Source organism: Priapulus caudatus, unplaced genomic scaffold (genome assembly GCF_000485595.1).
Source record: "Priapulus caudatus unplaced genomic scaffold, Priapulus_caudatus-5.0.1 Scaffold15, whole genome shotgun sequence".
NCBI classification, from domain to species: Eukaryota; Metazoa; Priapulida; class Priapulimorpha; order Priapulimorphida; family Priapulidae; genus Priapulus; species Priapulus caudatus.
In genome coordinates, this window is record NW_014577076.1 from 1,054,957 (window position 1) to 1,068,367 (window position 13,411).

Here is a 13,411-nt window from a genome sequence, read left to right on the forward strand (position 1 = left end):
TGTGTGTGTGTGCAGGGGCGTGTTACAAGGGGGGGGGGGTCCAGGGGGTCCGGACCCCCCTACTTCGCGCAGAAACGCATCTGAGGGGTCTAATTTAAAATTTTCCAGACCCCCCCCCCGCCCACTTCGGCGTCCTTCGCGTGCTCGCTACTAGTGTCCCCCCCTCATTTCAAAATGGATTTGCGCGCTGGCTGTGAGTACCAGTGTTGAGTAAATTTACGCAGCTAGCGCGCACACGTTGAGTATTTTGACGCATGTGTCAAAAATTCTCAAACATGTTTGATATTGAGTTTCTTGATGCATGCGTCAGAAAACTCAACGAAAGTCCGGCGCACACGTGAGTATTTTGACGCATGCATCGTTTTACTTGAGTAAAATTACTCACGTGTGCGCCGGGCTCTAAGTCACTTAAGTTATAAGTTTAAAGTACTGTATAGAGTACTTACTCCGATTACTTTTATATAAAAAGTATCTATTCTAATGCCTCTCCAGCCTTTACGAAACGTCGTAGGATATGGTTAGATCTGTGTTCGTATCTTTACAGCTTCTATAATTGGTCGTCGTGATAGAACGTCGATAGTAGGGTAATCAACTAGTTCGATGTATAAATTCCATTAGTAAACATGATACCAAAGTTAATCACGCGCGCGTTCATACTACCTCGATGTTAACTGTATCAATACATAACTGTATTAATACTGCTATCAAGGCCATACGCAGGAAATTTTCTGTAGGGGGGCAAAGGTACTTCCCATGCCCCCTGTGCCCTAACGTTTCGCAATTTCACATTTCTTTATTTAAAGTGTAATATTTCTTTGATGATTTAAGATAACCTTTTGTCACATTTCTATTTTATTTCTAAAAGTGTACAGTATTTGTCCCATTAAAATGCATACTCTGAAAATCTCTAGGGGGGCAACTGCCCCTGCTGCCCCCCTGCTGCGTACGGCGCTGACTGCTATCAGTAATTGTCACTCACGAAGCGACAGGATCGAGGTACGTGAAGATTGCTTGTCTTACCAATGCTACATATCGCATACATGTAAACATATGTATCTACATTTCTGTGACGACCCTTGGAACGACCGCACCATGCACACACTGTACAGGAGTTGTTTTAAATCATTAGCTGCCAGTACTCGTTTATATGTGAGCGATTCTTAGGATATTGGACAAAAACAATACGGATTGTAGGCTAGAATATAGCTGTTTACTAGCATGCGTATTTCGTGGTGCTGCCTTTGCCTCGTCGGTGTGGCTGCGCTCGTACTGTCGGCAGTCGGACTGTGGGTGAAGTCTTCTTACTTTACTCCTCCGCCACCTCTACCGGAGCTGGGAACGCCCTGGTGGGGAAGAGGGCCAGTGGTTCTGGCCGAGAATAACGAGATTAGATCATTTACGGTTAACTTCTCGCAGGAGGTTATAACCGATCTGTACGAAAGACTAGACAGAACAAGATACACGGAATCCCTACCGAACGTTGAATTCCAGTATGGTGTTCATTCGGATACGCTGAAGAAGGTCGTGAGGTATTGGCGGCAGAAATACGATGTGAAGAATGCGCAGGTGGAACTGAATAAGTACAAACATTTTCTCACCGAGATTAACGGCATAGACGTACATTTCGTTCACGTCAAACCGAAGTCAAGTTACAAGAATGTGACGCCTCTGCTAATGGTACATGGCTGGCCGGGAAGCTTCTACGAGTTCTACAAGATCATCCCGCTGCTTACCGATCCATTGGCTCACGGTGGAAAAAAAGATGACCCTGTTTTCGAGATAATTTGTCCTTCTATTCCAGGATACGGGTTCTCCGAAGCGGCCCACAAGAAAGGTACGTTATTGTACTTCAATAAGTAGTATACATCTTTTCATGTTACGTTAGTTTGCCTACATTATCCAGAATATGATTATATATAAGTAAAAAGCACACAGGCACCAATGAAGACACGGAATGAAGAAAATGAACTTTCTGGATTACGGTATTTTTCGTTTTAAAATGTGCATTCGAGACAACATTTTTCTACGTCATGCTACTGTTTTTCTCTTGTAGCCTAACGAAAAGACTGTATCAAAAGCGCGAATTTAAAATATAAGACACCGTATTCCTATGTTTTAATTTTACATATCACATGTATGTGCGTGCGTGTGTGTGTGCGTGCATGCGTGTTTGCCTGCGTTCGTGCATGCGCGCGTGTGCGCGTCTTTGTGTGCTCTTTTCGTTGTTAATCATGAATAGGATATCTGAATATTTGTAGACTCTTCTATGTTACAACGTTGCGTGATACTACGTTTTTAAACATACTACCGTAATTATGCAAGTTCCATACTTGGCTTCTAGGTTTCACAGCATTACACGCATCACAGATTTTTGACAAGCTCATGAATCGTCTTGGGCATCAGAGCTACTTCGTACAAGGCGGAGACTGGGGATCTTTAATAGTACACGTAATGGCTCTCTACTATCCTGACAGGTAGTGCAATCAATTCCTGTTGCAGTATCATGTTCATGTATAATGGTCAAAATTCGTATGTATTATTTAAAATTGGTTTAGAAATATGGTTTAACCTTTACAAAAATGAGCTAATAGTGGTAGATATAATTATTATACAGAGGTCACTGTGCCTATCTCTAACCCACTTCCCATCCCCGCCACATTCTTTCGGCGCATTCACTCATTCTCACATGATATGATCACCTTACTGCTTTTCAAGCCAAAGCCTTATTCGCACCAATAATTTAAACATCAGGTAACTTTAATTGGAGTATAATGTAAATATAGCGGATAAAATGTTTCCGTTACAGTTATGTGTTTTCCTCTTTCTTTAGGGTGCTAGGAATGCATACAAACATGCCGATAGCTGGTAATCTACTGGAACTATCTTACATTCTAAGAGTTGCCATTGGATCCGTATTTCCGTCCCTAGTCTTCGAAGAGAAAGAGCTCTGGAAGGTTTACCCTTGCATACAGAAATTAACCACCTTGTGGGAAGAGATGGGCTACTATCATGTGCAATCAACTAAGCCTGACACGACAGGTAAATACAATTGATGTAGCCATCGAACTACAGTAATATTCCGCGTTACGACAACCCGGGTTACGTTAATCCGTATATACGTTTTAAATTATGACCACTTTATACTGTTTTAAATTATGTTTCGTGTTATGAAACGAAAATTCGCTCTTGAAATTTTTTTTAAACGTGAGTAAAATTTACAAAAGAATGAGTGGGGGGGTTTGCTACTCAAAAAGTGGAGTACTCAATCACCGTAAATAAAAACCATTGTACTCGTATCAAATATGCAGCCAGCTAACGTCGGGTCATTCTTGACGATCTGCAGCCCGGATATCCGCGCGAAGCGCGCAAACGCCGCGCAGCGGTGACAATAAATCTTATTCGCTGCCCTATTTAGAACAATTTCGGCAGTGCCCTTTGGGTATAGGATAAAGCCGTATAATCGGTCAATTGAGGAGTTGTGGCAATTCCACAAGCCTTTTGACTATGCACGTAGGTCGAGAATAAATACAAATGCTCGTAATTACTCGTTTGCTGGTCGGCGCGTTTGGTTTTCCTCTAGAAAAGCGAGTTTGCATTTCTTCCGTTTCACGCCGTGAAATTATTCTCGTACATATGGCGTCCCATAGATGGCGCAACGAGGCCTTGTACGAGGCATTTTCAAGGTATTTTTCCACACAAGGGTCGGCCATTGAGCTTAGACTGCTGCGCGGTGGAGAGTTCCACACGCTGCACTAACTATAAGTTGAAAAGATACTTGGCGTGACGTGCGCTTCAAATTACCGTATCCATCTTAGTACCCCCGACGTTGATTGATATTTGTTTACACTGAGAATTTACACTAGATGCTATCTCGAAAAGCCTGGCTGCGTACGTGCCACGTTCCACCAACCTCCTGACCCCGCGCTGCCCGTGGCGACGGCACGTCGTGCGAGCACCTGTGGGGGTGGTGTGGGGTGGGATGGGCACTGTGCGAGCATCTGTATATATATCATGCCCTCCCCCCAAGGCCGCCGTAGTCAAGCCGGCGTACGTCTCACGAAAACTGCGCGATGTTACGCTTCCCGCTATACGGATTCGCGCGCCCGCCCTCCTTCGGCGCGCGAATTCGTATAGCGGGCAGCGCGAGATGCTACATACAACACCTCGCGGTCGCGTGCGCCCAGTCCCGCGGAAGTGCGTGGCTTAACCGCTCTCGGCGGTCGGGGAATAACGCATCTTTTGCGCAAAGCTATCTTGTACCCGGTCTCTCTGGATACGTGTAAGGTCCCGCTGTCGCACAAGTCAGTTTGAACAAGTGTCCTACGCACGCGCGTACATACACGCGTGCATGCATGTAGACGCAGACGAGTAAATACACGCGGGCGCGCGATGCTAATGCTACAGTTACTATTACAAACCTTCAAATTTGTAAAAGGTCGCATCGCACTAGTTTTAAACAATCTTTCGCCCACCACTAGCCCTTTGTCCAGCAACAACCTCTTGTGTCACCCCTGCCACTTGGTAAATGTGCCCCTCCCTCTCCCTCCCAGTATTTCTAATTCTAACACTCTTTCCCTCCCGGTATTATCATCATCATACTGTGTTACATCGTTTAATAATCAATATATGCGTTTAATTGCAGTTTTCTTTTTATACATATTTTAACTATGGAAACATTTTCTGTAGGAACGCATCTCTAATTATATATAGTGGCAGTCAATAGGCAAACGGGATTCACGTTGCGAATTTTCTCGTCGCGAATGTTTTTCTGGAACGCATTGCGGGCGTAACACGGTGTATCGCTGTATAGAGCAGCCGGAGCAGCCATCTCGGATATGCATATATATATATATATATATATATATATATATATACTAATATACATTACTAATCTTAACCGTATAAACCTAATTCCTAGCTCGATCCGACCTCTTACCCTGAACACATACAATCATTTGTAACCCTTACTGCTCTGTACCTCCCACCATATTTTTAACTTTAACCTCAACTCTGATCTCAATTCTAACCATAATTTCTAACCTAACGCTAACCTTAATTCCTAACGATAACTCTAATATAACACATTAATCTATAATGTCTATACTCCACTCAAAACATCCCCCTGTGTGGATAGAGAAGCAAACGAGAAGGTGTGGAACATAAATGCAGTATTATAGTAAGATTATATCAATTGTGGCACCGTCGTAAAGAGACATCGCTATATACATCTCTTTGCTCATTTCGACGACCTCTTGCAGGCGTTGGCTTAAATAACAGTCCCGTGGGGTTGGCCGCTTGGATCCTTGAAAAGTTTTCGACGTGGACATCACTATATAACAGAAACAATCGCGATGGAGGACTGGCCACGCAGACGTTTACCTTAGACGAGCTGCTTCACAACGTCATGATATACTGGGTGACAGAGAGCATCACGACATCGATGAGATTCTACAAAGAGTTCGTGAGATCCGACACACAGTCATACCTCTTAAGGTTTGCATTTATATTTCTTTTATTTTTTTCCGACAAATTAAGTATATTAGACCTCCGACATAAATAAACGCTCCCATATTCATCCGCATGTAATTTTAAAGGTGGCGTCTATTTTAGGCCCTAGTTGGCACATACAACGTTGTGTGCAGTGCCACCTACTAGATAAACGGGTTAATGGTCGTGTTTACGCAAGAAAATCACATGCTACAACCACTTACCGGTATGTACTAAACGTATACAGGTTAGTATAGAGATCAGTGCATACAACAAGTCGCGTAACGGAGCTGCGCGCTATAACAGCTCCGCCCTAATTGATGAAAATTTGATTGATCTAGGTCGAGGGATAGTGTGCGAGGCAATTCTCTGAGTTGTATGATCTAGAACACGACAAACATTTTGTTATTACAGAAAGTACACAATTACGGTTCCCGTGGCTTACGCAGTGTTTCCCAATGAGCTGGTTCACTACCCAGAATGCATCGCTACAAGCTACTACCCTAACCTCGTTCAATACACGGACATGCCAAGAGGTGGCCATTTCCCTGCTTTCGAAGAACCGGAGCTTCTGGCAGACGATGTCAGAAATTTCGTGGCTGCTGTCCAAGCAGATCGCAAGCTCAAGAAAGAGGAACTTTAGAGTTGTGGGCATATTTTACGAGTTTCTGTTATTTACTTAAAATATCGTCTTAACTTTAGAGTAATAAAATACTGTATGATGATTTTATTCCCTTGGTGCGTTTACCTGACCTATCATGTTAAATTTATTCACACAATACCCTACAATATTCCGCAAGTGATTTCCGAAACAACATTCGTATATATTGTACATCTGCGAGCATAAATATCGATGAGCCTGTCAATGTCGATGATATATATTGATGGAATTATGGTACAAACCTCTGATGAAATATTATGCGTGGCACCGGGTTTGGTTTTATTTATTTTTTGTTTCAAGTGTTTTATATTTTGTTTTAAAAGCCAAAAAGTTTGGCGCACGCCGGCTGCGCCTCCTACAATCTGCGCATGTTAGCACAACTATACCATTATTTACCATTACTATTTACCATTATACAACATTCTGTTGCTGATGAGTGACTTGCCAACAATTTATAAATATGGTTGTGTAAGTTTTGTTAACATTTCTTTTCTATTCCAACACATTGCCTGCGCCTTAAATGCAAATGACATACAGGGAAACGATAAATAATTGATCAATACAGCCTACAGGACTGACATGTTGGTGTTTTTGTGTATTTTTGTTGTTGTCAAGATTTAGTTTGAGTGACAATGCAATATATCTGCACGCTAGATGGAGTTAGTTGGGCGCAAAGTCTTGGGACAAAGAATGTAGGAAAGCATGTGCCAAAAGATATAGCAATTATATGATATTAGGGTCATTCGACAGTTATTGCAACCGGTTTCATATAATGTATTGCTTTGTTTTATTATTAAGTTAATAGATTTGTGAGTTGCACGCGTAATTTATTACATGTGGTTATCTCAAACTTATTTTCTCTGGGTTACACGCCAAACTCACTCTGGTGAAGTGTCCGAAAATAAATAAAACTATAATCCTCCGTCGGTACGCATTACACACGCTCATTTCGCCTATCCGTTTTATAATAAAGTTATACTTTCAAACACCTATAACTGGAACACGTATACAATTTACACGATGGCATCGGCTGTGCTGTTTCCAAGCTGCCTCGCTCAGGCGTAGCGCGTTCATCAGTCAGCAGCACGACGATCGCATGGACATCATTCATACCTGACCGCTCACCTGTGAGAGAGCGCGTCTTCACATATTACCCGTGCGCGATAGCATGACGGCTCAGCTCGTGTTCAGCTGCCAGACAGAACACTAGACGCCGATTGGTGAGCAGGACGGAGAGCGATTGTTGCGACACACGTAGTACGACACCGACAGTAGCGAACGTCTTGCGAGCGTTAAGACTCTCCGATAGCATCGCTGAGCTGGTTCATAGATTCGAGTAATTCGTAGTTTGTGGGTCGTGGACGGATACACCTTACCAGCGACGTCAGATACGTGAGCGTCAGACATTGCTCGGCGTACAAATACGTAGGTACGTACAACGAATACAGTAACGATTTGAAATTTATTTTGTTAAATGCGCATAATCACGAACGTGTAACGTATTTTTCGTCTTCATATAAGCGCACGATTAGTCAGCAATAATTCCGGTAAAATGTATACGTATTGCACGTTAGATATCATTCCTTACATCCTATAATGGCGTTAATTTAAAGATTTAATTCTGTTTGCATTTACATTATATACTAGATACATTGTTAGTAAAAAACTTGCAAAGGTACTATGCATGGACGAGATCGCGGCATCGAAGCAGTGAGATGTAAACTACAATTTCTACAATTGGTACCCAGCCATCGATGCATGCTGCATGATACTCATGCATTCACGATACTCGTTCATTCATTCATTTGTTCGTTAGTTCAGCCATACGTTCTTTCGTTCGTTCGCTTGCTCGCTCGTTCATTCGTTCATTAGTTAGTTTATTCTTTCATTCGCTCGTTCATTCGTTCATTAGTTAGTTTATTCTTTCATTCGTTCGTTCGGTCGTTTGATAAAATGTTCGGTCACTCGTTCGTTCGTTCGTTCGTTCGTACCTAATAATGTTACTTATAGCTTTGCGTTCCCGAAAAAAGTCATAGGTTATAAAGTTATTGCACTGCTATGTGTTAATATTGTTCTATATCTCGCTTGTTGGCACAACAGCTACGAAATTATATATGGTCAATATAGCGCAAGAGCGTGTTTGCCATATCGTAATTTTTATGTTGTTATAACACACATCAGCAACATTGACCGCGATTCATTCGCTCACTCGTTGTCTGGGACAAATGCCTATCCAGTTGGGCTCTTTTTTAGGTAACACGAATGCCGCGATGGCCCATATGCCCCTTGTTTGCAACTAGAATTGTTGGTCGCGTTACCTGATGGTAATGTTTGAACCCACAGTCATTCGCTTTCCGTCTGTATGCGTGCGCCTGAAAATCACTTGCTGTTATATATACCTATTTGGTGTTTGCCGAAGTTATTACGGCATACCTCGGCAACACTAAACGCGTAAATGCCTTCCAAATGAACCGCGGCGGCTCGCATAATCAGCTGCTCTTCTGTTTAATTTTCACCGCTCCTATCGCGATAGCGGACAACGACTCGGGTGTGTGCGAGCAGCACATCGGTAACGCTTCCATCTGTTTGGCAAAGACATTTCTCCACTCGTCCTACTTTTATTGTGTCGCGCGAAAGGGGCTTTACAAAAAACAGCTCTGAAATGTTGTACAAGAACAGTTGGTTTTTATTCGTGTTGCGCCTAGCATGCAGCCAGGCTCTGTAAGTGGGACAGCAGGGGACGACCGCCAGCGTCTTTACAGCCTACTGTAAGCAGTACCTGTGTCACAATCGACAGTCAGTATTTGTGCTGTGTACGTACGCTGGGGGATACACCGACCGGGTAGCAAGACAAGCGGCCCATCTCTAATCTGTCCTCGATCAACAGTTGGTCGTCCCATTCCTGTACGCACCTGCCGGTCAACTCCTCGGTTGCCTTTGTACGGAGTATTGACCACCGCGGCCTGTGTACGTAGTCTCTATCTGCTGTGCCGTCGCTGCCCGGCCGGGCCTATTGTTCCGGGCATCGCTCTGCCGGCTAGACCCCGCCCCTGCTGGAATGAACGACAATAAACAGGTGCAACATTAACAGCAGTAAGGCGCCCACACATCTCGTATGTACTGGCCGGTAGTGAAAGTCGTTCCTTCTGTATGATCTATACTGCATCATGTATCCATTAGGAGTGTTCCCAACTTTGATATCATTAATGATTAGTGATTAATGATTAATGAGTGATAATCCTAACCCTAACCCTAACCCTAACCTAAATGACATTAAACCACAAACTAATATAATATTAAATATACGACCATGACCATATATATATATATATATATATATATAATATAGTATATACTATGATGGTCATTCATACCCATTAATGGACATTAAAGTCGGTGGAACATCTCTTAATGGAGCTATCACCTGGGAGCGTCCTATTAGGCTTCGGCCCCAAAACGTCCGTAGTGTGAACGCGCCTACTAGGCACCAGCTTCATTAATTATTCTCATGACCTGGTTCAATCGCCACGAAAACGAGGCTAGAGCTAGGCAATTGTGTAAACAATGGCTGCTCCGGCAGGCACGGCCACAGAGGGGTACACGCACGTACACGCGCGTACAAACGTACGTTACACGTAGATAGACACGGCAGCGTACACGCGGTACACGGCGAATTACAAGCAACAGTCACACGCAGGTACACGCACGTACACCGCAGGTACACCGCGCGCGTACCACGCACGGTACACTCAGATACACGCACGTACCACGTACACGGAGATCACGACGTACACGCGGCGTACACGGAAATACACGCACGTACCGCGATACCCGCACGTACACGCAGGATACACGCACGTACACGCGCGGGTAACACGCACGTACACGCAGATACACGCACGTACAACGCGGGGTACACTGCGAGATACCACGCACGTACACCGCCGGGTAACAGCACGTACCACGCGATACACGCACGTACACGCGGCGTACACGGGATATACACGCACGTACACGCAGGCTACAGCGCAGGTACACGCCACGTACAGCGGCTTACACGTACGTTAAACCGCAGATACACGCGCCGTACACGCAGATTTCACGCCACTGTACACGCTAACACGCCAGATACACGGCACGCCTACACGGCGGGTAACGGCGAGATACACCGCACGTACACGCTGGGTACACGCACGTACACGCAGGTACATGCACGTACACGCAGATACACGCACGCTACACGTATCACCGCAGATACACGCACGTGACACGCGGGTGTTAATTCACGGACGGATTACTACGCACGCTTACCGCGGGTACACGCAGCGTTACACGCAGGTTACACCGCAGGTACACGCGGGTCACGACACGAGATCCGCCACGTACACGCAGATTACACGCACGTACACGTTACACCGCAGATTTACCCACGGCAGTCTACAGCGGGTTACACGGAGATTACATCCATCTTTTTTTTTTTGTTTGCCGGACACTCTTGTCACGTACACACGCGTTACCACGTTTACACGGGGTACACGCAGATTACCACGCACGGCTGGCCACGCCGTATACGTGTCATTGGTAAAACGCACGTGGCGGTATCAAGGTGGGCGGTTTTTTTTTTTTTTCATACTTACCTGGGGCGGTGTTTGGTTTTACTTTGGTGGTCGTTACTGGGTGGTCGTACCCGCGGGTTCCGATAAGAACTGATAATGAGACCGCAGAATGATAGCGACGATTGCGGAATTAGATGAGCGTATCCACGAAAGCCTTGCTGACTGATCCCAGGTTGCAGGTAGGAACAGGATCTGGCATTTTTAAAACTCTATGTTGCTTTCTAACAACAAGCATAAATTTCTGTAGATGTAATTGCTTCGAAAATAGCTGCCAACAATACCTTGACTTCCTAACCGAATTTCAAGGGAACACACGTACTTATCACTTCTTTATTATTCTAACTCGTGGATATTTCAAGGGTGGTACTAATAAGAATGTTACCGCATAGCGCGATGTGCCCAATAGATTGCCTGCATACCGCGGAGTCTTCACGCATTCCAGAATTCTGTTCTCTGGCGGTACTTATCTAGGCTCTACAGGTAATATGGACTAATCTCCCGGTATATACTCCAATAGATTACAGGGCGCGCTATTTGTGTGAGGTTTCGATAATACGGAAAACACCAACAGGATGGACCGGGTACGAGTTAACGCGCATTTTGACTCTCGTTTGGCGGCACGGGGGTATCGGGCGCGGTTATCGTGGTTTCTGCGTCTGATATGACGATTAGTCATAAATATTTTCGTATCCGAGGAATATGGTAGTGCACCGCCCAAGTGTACGGAGCAGAACATAAGCAACCCTGACAGTACTATACAGTGCGATAGATTAAAGCAGTAGGTAGGAACATTCCTCCGGACTGATTCTGTATAGATTGTAAATGTGCTTTGATTTCCTAGTTTCATTGCAGCGACATTACAATTTTTTCTTGCCTCATTTTATGCTCATCTTTTGTCCTCTTTTTTTGGCCAATTCAATATCTGCAGTTTAAAAATATTAACTGTAATTAGGCGAATTTTATTCAATGTAAAGTGGCGATGCTAGGATATTATAAAAATTAAAATCGCCCAATTCATCACCACTGTCATCCAATTTCTTCCAGATAATTAGAACTTATCGGACAATCTGTAGAGCTAGTAGTTTCTTCCTTTGCCATCTTCAGTCGTCACCTCGCATCTTTCTTTCTGCTCAGCTTCCAGCTTCTTTTTGTTGCTCCTTCAGCTTCTTTTTGTCTGTTCTTCAGCCGCTTCTTTTCTGTTGTTCTTCAGTTCTTCTCTGTGTTGTTCTTCACGCTTCTTTCTTCTTAGTCATCTTCAGCTTCTCTTTTGTTGTTCTTCGCTTCTTCTCTGTTCGGTCTTCACGCTTCTTGCCTGTTTTGTTTTCAATTCTTCAATTTTATATTAATGTAAGGCGTCTATGGCTCTATTATTCTGTTTAGTAAGAAACTTACTTTTTTAGCCTTTGTGTCTTTTCTCCCTTTATTTTTTTTTTTTTTTATTTTTGAATCACAAAATATAAGAAGCGGATAGTTTTGTCTTCTGTACAGTTACAGCCCAACATTTCTTGTCCTATTTCTACTGCACTTCTTGCCATCTATTCATTCGAGAAATTCAAGATTCATATGCCAATTGCTATCTAGTTTAAAATATATACCCGTATAAAATTTCTATAGCACTATCATAAAGTACAGATAATTCTTTTGTATGTAAATCCTTCATATCCTACCACGTAAAAGATTGCTCCTATATAGAGCGAGAAAAACCAATTTGTATGGATTGGTTTTGGAGTATACGAGCTAATTACATCAAACGCCAATCATAGCACCAAAAGATGCTTGTTTCCCACTGAAAGATAGTTTTGTAACTATTGGTCTAGATGATGCACTCGGCGCGACATAAACTATACTCAATTTCTTCTGTAAAGGACTCCACGAAGAGCGGGTAGGCAAAACCCCATAATGCCTATCGTTTAAGCCAATGATTCACTCTATAGTCTATGTAAGGTTCATACATTATTTTCATATAATCCCAGTGGAACTTCAAACAGCTAAAACAACATCTTTGTCGGCTTGTGGAGTACTAGGAATAGCAACTCCAGAATAACGTACCCCTGCATTATTTGTACAAATTTACTCCCGCAACCTAGGCAGTAAAATCAATATTAGAAGTGCGTTAAAAAGAAAGGAGCTTAAAACTGATAATGCTACAACTATTAAAAAATTCCATATCGAGGTTATCTCTCTTATTGCTAAGCCGTTGATATTACTGTCAACTAATGTTAGTTTAAAACTAAAATTTATTTTAAACTTTTCAACGTCTATTTATATATGTATACTATTATTATAGTGGAAAAAATAACTAAATGATCAAGTTAATTTAATATGCTAGACATTAATCATGATATAATCGCCAAGCGTAATAAAAAACAAGAATATAGGAGTAACTGATGTCTAATAAATTTGATAAAATATTGGATTTTCGGCAAAGCAAAAAGAAAAAAACCAGAGTAGCGCGTAGATTAATGCCGAAGTTGCATGATGTGTCTTTAGGTTGTGGGGATCGTGGTGGAAGCTTAGTGCACACAGCGCGGTATTAACGTGAGTCTTCCATGTATTTGGATGTGGTGGAGATACTAAAGAGATACAGAAACAGCTACAAAAAAATTAATTGTTGAGTATTATCTTCATGTAAAATTGTTCCATGCGA

The 13,411-nt window shown here is 43.1% G+C and overlaps 2 protein-coding genes across 3 annotated transcripts in view; both read left to right on the plus strand.

Moving 5' to 3' along the window:
- The first annotated feature begins 1,109 nt into the window (after positions 1 to 1,109).
- On the plus strand, positions 1,110 to 6,420 carry LOC106809673 (epoxide hydrolase 1-like). Its single transcript, XM_014812842.1, has 5 exons — positions 1,110 to 1,834; positions 2,342 to 2,474; positions 2,831 to 3,039; positions 5,259 to 5,493; positions 5,902 to 6,420. The coding sequence occupies exons 1-5, from the start codon at positions 1,219 to 1,221 to the stop codon at positions 6,128 to 6,130; spliced, it is 1,422 nt and encodes a 473-aa protein (XP_014668328.1). The 5' UTR covers positions 1,110 to 1,218; the 3' UTR covers positions 6,131 to 6,420.
- An 886-nt stretch (positions 6,421 to 7,306) lies between these two features.
- Positions 7,307 to 13,411, plus strand: part of LOC106809900 (mucin-5AC-like) — a 45,603-nt gene continuing 39,498 nt past the window's right edge. Inside the window, exon 1 of one of the 2 annotated variants that reach the window (XM_014813140.1) lies at positions 7,307 to 7,577. The gene's annotated coding sequence lies outside the window, so the exon portion shown is untranslated. The remainder of the gene's footprint in view (positions 7,578 to 13,411) is intronic. The other variant, XM_014813148.1, reaches the window with a different exon arrangement.

Coding starts and splice junctions, on each gene's coding strand:
- LOC106809673 (XM_014812842.1), top strand. CDS start 1,219: ATGCGTATTTCGTGGTGCTGCCTTTGCCTCGTCGGTGTGGCTGCGCTC. Junction 2,475..2,830: donor GCTCTCTACTATCCTGACAG/GTAGTGCAATCA, acceptor CTCTTTCTTTAG/GGTGCTAGGAATGCATACAA. Junction 3,040..5,258: donor AACTAAGCCTGACACGACAG/GTAAATACAATT, acceptor GACCTCTTGCAG/GCGTTGGCTTAAATAACAGT.